The following is a 9914-nucleotide window of genomic DNA, read 5'->3' on the forward strand; positions in this document are numbered from 1 at the left end:
ATTTTATGGTTTACTGTTGGTTTTGTTCTGCCCACAGGAAGTTATTCATTATCAATAAGAGACCATGATGGACAAAATGGTGATGTTGTTAAGCACTACAAAATCAGAAGCTTAGACAATGGAGGCTATTACATTTCTCCAAGAATCACTTTTCCCTGCATCAGTGATATGATCAAACATTATCAAAGTAAGTCAGCAGCTTTTCTCAAGTACCTATAAAATTCTAGCCAAGACTGAAAACATATGCATTTCACATTCAAATATATTTTGACGTGCACGATAAATTGTGTCAAGGGTGAACATCATTATAAATCCAGGAAAATTCTCAGAAGTGAGAAGATTAAAATTATCAAAAGGCATATATCAACATGAAACAAAGATAAGCTAAGTGCAGATTGAGGAATATCAAATTGGTTTGAAACAGAACACCTTTCAGATTATCAACATTGTAATTATTTGTATAACCTTGTGGCAGTCTTGTGAACATATTTGCTGTGGGAAAGAAAACCACAGTTGATAATGTTTTATGTAGATATCTTCAGATCTTTCCTTTCCCTTTATGCCTATCTTCACCACTTTGTCAAGCTATATCTGATTACTATGCCTTAAATACCGTTCCATGTTTCTTTGAATATATCATGCATGGCAAATCTCTGTTTAGTTAAAAATCCAAACATTAATTTCATATTTCTAAGTTTGAATATCACGGCTGATATAAGCAAAAAGTTCTGCTTTATCTGTTATAATTAGGAAAATATATTTCACTAGATATTCACAAATGAATAAAGTAAAACAAAGTTTACTGAAATGCATGCATGTGTGTATTATCAACCATTAATAAAACTTTCCAGTTTTATAATTAACTAAGCAGTTGTAATCAGAATACTTTCTTATTAATGGCGCAAGGTAGTATTTCATCAAGTAAATTGAAAATTGAAACTAAGAAACCCTGGATAAGTACACATAGTTCTAATGTAATTATCCCCATATAACCTTTTGCAGCTGTATCCCAGGATCACACTAATTTTACTGCCCAGAATCTGTGGCATTAAAAATTAATTCTATCCTGTACAAAGAAAACACAGGTATACGGTCTCTTAAAATTTTCAATGATACATAAATATAGGATGTTTGTTTCTTAAACAGAGCAAGCAGATGGCTTATGCAGAAAGCTAGAGAAAGCATGTATCAGTCCTAAACCACAGAAACCATGGGATAAAGATGCCTGGGAAATCCCTCGAGATTCAATCAAATTAGTGAAAAAACTTGGAGCGGGTCAATTTGGAGAAGTTTGGATGGGTAAGGTACTCATATTAAATAGAGAATTTCTCAGAATTTCTTATAACATGGTGGAATTCAAAATATTTTACTACCAGTTCTGTGGGCATGGCTTGGTGTTTGTGGCATGGTTTGGTGGGCATGGCAGGGGAAGGATACTGTAAAATCTCCATTCCCTCCTGATCAGCTGGGACTCGGAAGGCTGAGAATAGATGGGGTGGGGCCAGTCAGAGGTAGTATTTAGTGGTTCTCCGGACTACTCAAAATTTCCGCTTCTGGTTCTGCAGAACTGGTCAGAACCTCCAATCACTATTCTCCATTGCTTACTCATAGTCTCTTAGGAAAGCAATTTGTTTCTCAACTATTAATTATTTTTTCAGAATCACGTGGGTGGGAGTAGAGGGAGAAGTTTAATTTGATACTTAATTGTTGTGAACCTAGGCAGCAGTAAAGAGTGATCTTGCTGGCACTTCTTGTAAGCATAATTACTGGTACAGGATTTCTTTTAACAGTCAAGAAACAATGATGTTGATCAGCATCATTGAACTGAGTGATCATGTAAGAAAAGAGAGATTACAGAAGGTGTCAGAGAATGTGTATGTCCTTTTCCCAACATCCCTCAAATAATTGTCAAAAAATCCAATATGGTGCCGGATTCCCAGATGTCTCAGCTCCTAAGGTCATGAGTAAGCCAAATCGGCCTTTGTTATTGCCCAATTACCCTGAACATTTATTTGGTCAGAGAATATAGAAAAAACTATTTGCTCATATTATGAAACTGTGCTTTATGCAGTACTTGGAAGATAATGCTGGGTAGCACAGAACAAATCTTGGCTGACTTCAGTTGCATGGTCAAGTTTCCATTTGCCCGCTCACTGAATGACTGCCTCTCTTTTCAATTTAGGAACCCATCTCCATATGGCCAGGCCTTCATTTCCCATCACAGGGATGACTGATTTGTTAATTTAATATAAGACATGCAGATATAATATGCTTGTCAGGCATCATTTTGGGATGTGTGATCTTTAGTACAGCCATACCCAAAATTCTGCAAAATGAATGAACATACTGTAAGTTAGGAAAGTGTTGTCATCTGCAAAAGGAAGAACCGATTTCAGGAAGTTATGTTCCTGCATCTTTACGTAAAAAAGAAAGGGAGGGCGTTTCTGGTTCAAGATGTTTCCTCTTGTTTATGTAGCCACTTTGACATCTAAATTTGGCATACTGTAACCCTTTAAGTAACTGCTAGACAATGACAAGATTACGGCACTGAGGAGCCAAACTACATGTTGCTCATGTCTGCCAACATGCAAATTAGCTTGTCATATACCTCATATAGAAATGTCCTGGAACTGATCACAATTAGTCTATGGATTTCAGTTTTCTTTGTCTTTCCAAAAGGACATGTTTGTTTGCTCCATAATGATTTTAGTGTGGCAAAGAAATCCAAGACAGTTAATGAAAGGGAGATACTAAAGTAGAATACTAATCCTCTATTATGTTTTTAATTGTATAGAAGAATAACTTTTTAAACCCAGTAATCAAAAACAGCAAAGAATCTCACAACATTTTAGATCCTGAACTATATTATAACATGTCTCATGGATAAGAGAAAACTCTATTTCATTAGACAGTATCTGCTTTAGGGAAAAAATACATGCAAAAAATATATGTGCACTCAGGAATACATCCTATGATTTTTATGGGAATTGATCATACAGAAAAGGAGACAAGCACTCTGATAAAATTTATGCACAACATAAAATACAAATTAAACTTTTAAAAACTTTGGAACAAAAATGCATCTGAAATCAAATTTTGTTATCCCATTAGCACTACCCAGAAGTTTCAGACTTAAAATCAATCAGTTTACTTGAGTGGCCATGGGCCTAACTCATTAACTGGGACAAGTTAATATATGCATCTTTGTATAATTTTGAGGAACAGATAAATAAATAAAGAAAATTATATCTTTATTTAGCTTCCTAATATAAAAGAAATTAAATGTATACAGTTTTTTTCCTGGACTTTTCTGATACCATTAAATATGAATTTGTCATGAGTATTATATTCCTCCTTGTGGTTTAGGTATAAGATTCAGCTATTTAAGAGATAAAATGCTCTTGTAGACCCATTCATCCCCAAATTTTCTATAGTGATGATTTGGAAGTATAGATACAATAAATCAGCAGCATCTTTTTTCTGTATCGCATTGAAGCCTGAAAAAAAGTTGCTTCAATGAGTAACAAACTTTGCATTTAGTAAATGCAAGATTCAAATGTCTTCTTCCAGCTCAATTAACATGTGAGAAACACCAGGCTGGATGAGGTTGGATTTTTGCATATACAGCATAGTAAAAAGTGTCATGTCTAGATATTTAAGTAGATTTGTATTAATGAAATATAAATAATAGTAATTAATTTTGATTCATCTTATCAATTTCATTCTAGGTTATTATAATAACAATACCAAAGTGGCAGTTAAAACTTTGAAACCTGGTACTATGTCCGTCCAAGCATTCATGGAAGAAGCCAACCTGATGAAAACACTTCAGCATGACAAGTTGGTCAGACTATATGCTGTAGTCACCAAAGAAGAACCTATTTACATTATAACAGAATTTATGGCAAAAGGTATGCATTATTGAATGTGATATCAAAAATATTATTTATTGATAGTCATTGATCTGAAGTAGAGAATCAATCTACATTAATTTCTGAATCTTGGCAGAGATTTTCATCCTGGAACGGGGTTCTTTTCTGGACAAAACTATCCTTTATAAATTAAAGTAAATTAAAGTTCACAATTTGTACTCATCTACAATGGTCCAAATTCAGTCACCTGTGGGTTAATCAGTGAAGCATAATCTGAAATTGCATACTTTAGCAAAATCTGGAAAACTAGATGATCAGAACACCTGTGTTTTATTTGTATTTTTTGCCAATATACTTGCTTTATCCACACAGGAAGCTTGCTGGATTTTCTGAAGAGTACAGAAGGGACAAAATTACTACTACCAAAGCTCATTGATTTCTCAGCTCAGGTAAAAAAAACCTAGATAGAAATTTAAGAAGTGTTCTTGTTTCTATAGTAAAATAATAGATCTATGTGACTAGATTAAAGTATATAAACTGTTACCGAACTACACAGTATAATAGGATGTAACTGGGATCAACTTGTTTACACAAGCATGTAAAAGTATCCCTTGAAAACCATAATTATGGTTTATCAACAAAGTTAGTATTATTATGTAAACTCCAGTTTAATTATGAAGCAGTAATTAATTGTGTTCATAGAGCTTTAAAGCATTCCAAATTGTTGTCTGGGCTTTTCTGATGTCATGAAATAAGTATTCATATCCTAATTTCAAGGACCAACATAGCAGGAAAAAGGTGTTTTTTTTCTACTTCAGAACAGTTCTTGCAGTGCTTAGGTTTTTACGATGACTGTTTAGTTCTACAAAAGAGAATACAAGAAATGCCAACTACGTGTGAATTTGACTTCCCAAGAAGACTCATTGTTGTTCTCATTTATGAACTTGAAAAAAGAGAATTCTAGCCCTATAAAGACTAATATTTGGATCATTGTGAAAAACCATTAGGAACTAAATTTCTTTAGCCATGTAAATGCATTGTCCATGTGATTTCAGGCCAATTCAGAAAAAGGAGCAGAAACTAGGCTCCTTTCAAGTGAAGCCAAGGCCAATAGTTTTTCATCTTCCTCATTTCTTTCTCATTAAATAAAATAATAACTAGCCAGCATACATTACTATCTTGTTAGATATTAACTTCAAAACCTAGCATAGTGGAACTAGCTTCTGGTAGTTTTCAATTAAAAATTATGATTGTGTTTAGGCCAGTATATACCACAGATTAAAATACTATATAATGGTATTCTGTCTAACAAGTAAGCTTTGACCTTGAACTTAATTTTCTGTTGTAAAAATTTAACCTAGACTAATTTAACATCAGCAGCATTTTATATCTCTCTTTAAAATTGTTTTTTTTTTTAAAAAAAAAAAATTCCCATTGCAGTGAATTATTTTCTGTGGACATTCCAGCATTGTTTTCAAAAACATTATAAATCATATTTTAAATTTAGAATCATACATTTTCATTTTTTTATTTTAAATCTAAAGAATATGTCTCATATTTTAAAAAAAACATTCAGCAACTACAACGGTTAGAATGAGAAGTGCCACAAATATTTTTCCATTACCTGACCTCAAAAAGAGGAACAAAAAGAGAATACTTTCTCTTTTTACATATACTTATCTGTTTTTAAAGAGTATACAGGCACCTATTTACAGTATTACAGTTTTTGTGTTGCTGAAATTCAGCTTCAACTTAGGTTAACTGTGACTTCCAGTGACTTTGTTTATTCAAGTTCAAGTTCTTGTTTCATACTCTGTATGACTTGACTAATATGACAGATTAAGATAGTTTGGGCCTATTTGGTGCACATGCACTTAATACAGCCCTGGAGTTCTCTCATACGCTATATTGCCAAAAGTATTCGCTTACCCATCCAAATAATCAGAATCAGGTGTTTCAATCACTTCCATGGCCACATTTGTATAAAATCAAGTGCCTAGGCATGTAGACTGTTTTTACAAACATTTGTGAAAGAATGGGTCGCTCTCAGGAGCTCAGTGAATTCCAGCGTGGAACTGTGATAGGATGCCACCTGTGCAATAAATCCAGGCGTGAAATTTCCTCGCTCCTAAATATTCCACATTCAACTGTCAGCTGTATTATAAGAACGTGGAAGTCTTTGGGAACGACAGCAACTCAGCCACGAAGTGGTAGGCCACGTAAACTCGTCTAACATCAGAGTGTGACCTCACAAATGCGCTTCTAGAAGAATGGTCAAAAATTCCCATAAACACACTCCTGAACCTTGTGGACAGCCTTCCCAGAAGACTTGAAGCTATTATAGCTGCAAAGGGTAGTCTGACATCATATTGAACCCTATGGATTAGGAATGGAAGGTCACTTACAGTAAGTTCAAATGCGAGTAAAGGCAGGTGAGCGAATACTTTTGGCAATATAGTGTATATGGGCTAGAAAGAGTGCAGGCATAAAGGAAGTACAGATTGTCCTTGATTTAGAACACTTCATTAAGTGATTATTCAAAGTTAGAAGAGTACTGAAAAAAAGTGACGTACAACTGTTTTTCACAGTAACAACCTTTGTAGCACACCCACCCACACACCCATGGTAACGTGATCAAATTCAGATGCTTGGCAACTGGTTCATATTTATGACTGTTGCATTATCCCGGGGTCATGTGATCCTCTGTTGCAACCTTCTGGAGAGCAAAGTCAATGGGAAAAACAGATTCACTTAACAATCATGTTACTAACAATGGCAGTGGTTCACTTAACCACTATGGCAAGAAATGTCGTAAAATGTGACAAAACTCACTTAACAAATGTCTCACGTTACAGCAGAAATGTTGGTCTCAATTGTGGACATACATACAGCGCTACCTGTATTTATATTTCTTTGGTGTTCTATCCCAACCTTCTGAAAGTTTTTCACCAGTTCAAATGGCGCCTTTTTCAAATGGCCATTTTTCAGAAAGACAGAATTTGTCCAAGGTCTGCTGAAACCCTAACGAATCCTGATTAATAAATAAAATTAAGTGCCCTTTAAAGATGTGCAGTCATAATAAATTGTAGAAAAGCAATTTCTAAAATAATGTGTTTTTAAATATATATATAACTTAAATACTAGTTATTTAAATAGGACACAACTAGTGGCCATCCGCTTTGTCTCTATTTTTATTGTTTGGAAAGCAATGGAAAATGTCATACTTGTATTTAAGCCACAGGCCTCTGGGTTGGAAACAGATCCAAATATAACTTTTAGACAAATTTTATAAAATATTGCTTAAACAATCACCACTTTTTAACAAAAGATTAGAATTGTAACAAGTGTTCTTCAGATGCAAATAAAATGAGATATTAGGCTTGTATATAAAACTGGCATAAAACACAAACTATTGTTAATGAGTTATTTTTAGCTATTTTTGTACATACTGGTATAAGCAATGCAGTAGAAAAATTAAACCCTTTTTATCTCTTGCAGATTGCAGAAGGGATGGCATACATTGAAAGAAAAAATTACATACATCGGGATCTTAGAGCTGCAAATGTTTTAGTTTCGGATGCGCTTATGTGTAAAATTGCTGATTTTGGCCTTGCAAGAGTAATTGAAGATAATGAATACACAGCCAGGGAAGGTTGGTACTGTTTTTTAATTTTAATTTTAATTTAAATATATTCAATGATGGAGTGGGCTTTTTTCCAGGGGTCACTTAGATAATGAATACACAGCCAGGGAAGGTTGGTACTGTTTTTTTAATTTTAATATATTCAATGATGGAGTGGGCTTTTTTCCAGGGGTCACTTAGATGTTTCTAATCGGTAAATTGTAATAAATGGAACTTTTAATATATTTAATGTATTAAATTTAAAATCTTGAATAATGTGTTATTTTCCATAGGACAAACAATCCGGTGGGGAGGGGGTTTGGGGAGACATATAATGTATTTCTCTGGAAGTGAGATTTGGGCAGCAACTTGGAATTTTGGCAATTCCTCCATTCTAAGGCTCCCTTCCTCCTTCGGAGCAGAGAGTATATACCTGGTATGGCGAATCTAAGGCATGTGTGCCACAGGTGGCACGTGGAACCATTTGTCAGGGCACGCGAGGCATTGCCCTGTCAGCTGGCCAGCAAGCATGAGTTCAGCCTTTTTTTAAGCCATTTTTCGTCGTCCCCAGACTCCAGAGGCTTTATAGGAGCCTGGGGAGGGTGGAAACAGCCCCCTCCCCCCGAGGCCCTCCAGAGGTTTCAGGAGCTTGCCTGAAGCCTCCGGAGCGTAAAACCCCAGCCCTATAGGCAAACCGGAAGTTCAGGAATGGACTTCCGGTTTGCTCATAGGGTTAGTTTAAGCACTCCGGAGCCTTCAGGAGGTCCCTGAAGGCTCTGGAGGGCCTCCGATAGGGCGGGGGAGGCTTTCTTTTGCCCTTCCCAGACTCCTATTATGCTTCTGGAGCCTGGGGAGGGCGAAAAAAGCATGCAAAAAATGGGAGGAGCACCTGTCATGCGCACATGCACACTGGGTGGGGTCGTGCATTGCATTATGAGTGCGGCATACCCACGCATGACCCCCTGTGCTCCCCAGCTTATGGCATGCGAGCCAAACCTGAACTTCCTGTGTCATAGTCACACAAATGAAGGAAGAAGATTGCTTCATTACCCAGAAAACAATATGGAGACTTTCTATGACCACTCTTGGAAAAGGGGTAGAAAGAATTCCAGAAGCCATGAACTGCATGTTTTCCCTACTTGTTCTCTGTTCATGAAGGATAATTATGGTAAGGCAGGGGATGAGGAAGAAAATAAGTTTTCATGTTTTCCTAGAAGACATTACCCCATCACTTCACAATCCTTTCCAATTTCTTAACTACCTTTAACTTTTTAATGTCTAGATTTTAGATGGAATTATTCTTACTTCCATAGGTGCAAAGTTTCCTATCAAATGGACAGCACCAGAAGCCATTAACTATGGTTCTTTTACTATTAAATCAGATGTGTGGTCCTTTGGCGTTCTTCTGTATGAAATAATTACTTTTGGAAAAATTCCTTATCCAGGTTTGTGCTTCTTCCTATGTATTGTTCTGTTTTCTTTCTACTATATATAAAAGGTATGCATTGAACATAATTATTTTGTGAAACGTAAAAGAAGAAGTAGGAGGAAGCAGTGGCTCAGCAGTTCGAATCCCTAGTGCTGCGTAACGGAGTGAACTTCCACTACTTGTTTACCAGCTTCTGCCAACCTAGCAGTTCGAAAGCATGTAAAAATGCAAGTAGAAAAATAGGGACCACCTTTGGTGGGAATAACAGCGTTCCATGCATCTTCAGCGTTTAGTTGTACTGGGCACATGACCATGGAGATCTCTTCAGACAGCGCTGGCTCTTTGGCTTTGAAATGGAGATGAGCACCGCCCCCTAGAGTCAGGAACGACTAGCACATATGTGCAAGGGGAACCTTTACCTTTACATTTTAAAAAAAAGTTGCTAGGAAAATATGGCTGCAACTACATCAGATGGAACGATGTTTTATTATCCAAGCCATAATAAAGCACCAGTACAGCACGCAATTAAGTAACTAAAATTCAACAACTTAGGTTGCTTCACTAGTTCCATCTTTTCCTAGACAATGAAAATGTAAATCTGATTATTCTTGCATAATTGGATAAATTGCTCCTATTGTTGTGGGCAAAGGTGGAAATGTTTGCTTTGGCCCATTATTGCCATTGCTGAACTGGAGAACCAATTGCAATACTCGGAGGCCAAAACAATTGAGGCTTGGTCCTCCTCCTCATTCCCAGGTTACCAGGAGCATTTCAACCTTGTTAACTGAGTATACAATTGAAATACTTTTTCTTCAAAGCTTAGAAATATGAGAATCAGATTAGGCTTTTGGAAAACAACATGCCCCTTTTTGCGTTTTGAGGTTTTTATGATTTTCACAAATAATTTATTTAGGTTAAAGAAATTTATCTAAATATTGCACTTTTCCAGGAAGCAAATCCTGCCCCTTTTATGAATAAAATAGATATAAGC

The 9914-nt window shown here is 35.9% G+C and overlaps 1 protein-coding gene across 3 annotated transcripts in view; it reads left to right on the forward strand.

Moving 5' to 3' along the window:
• LYN (LYN proto-oncogene, Src family tyrosine kinase) overlaps positions 1-9914 on the forward strand; it is a 56754-nt gene that overhangs the window by 45667 nt on the left and 1173 nt on the right. For all 3 annotated transcript variants that reach the window (XM_032222651.1, XM_032222649.1, XM_032222650.1), the window contains exons 7-12: positions 38-187; positions 1147-1299; positions 3729-3911; positions 4245-4321; positions 7371-7524; positions 8808-8939. In XM_032222651.1, the coding sequence (XP_032078542.1) occupies positions 38-187; positions 1147-1299; positions 3729-3911; positions 4245-4321; positions 7371-7524; positions 8808-8939 (849 nt within the window). The remainder of the gene's footprint in view (positions 1-37; positions 188-1146; positions 1300-3728; positions 3912-4244; positions 4322-7370; positions 7525-8807; positions 8940-9914) is intronic.

This window comes from Thamnophis elegans, chromosome 8 (genome assembly GCF_009769535.1).
Source record: "Thamnophis elegans isolate rThaEle1 chromosome 8, rThaEle1.pri, whole genome shotgun sequence".
Lineage (NCBI taxonomy): Eukaryota > Metazoa > Chordata > Lepidosauria > Squamata > Colubridae > Thamnophis > Thamnophis elegans.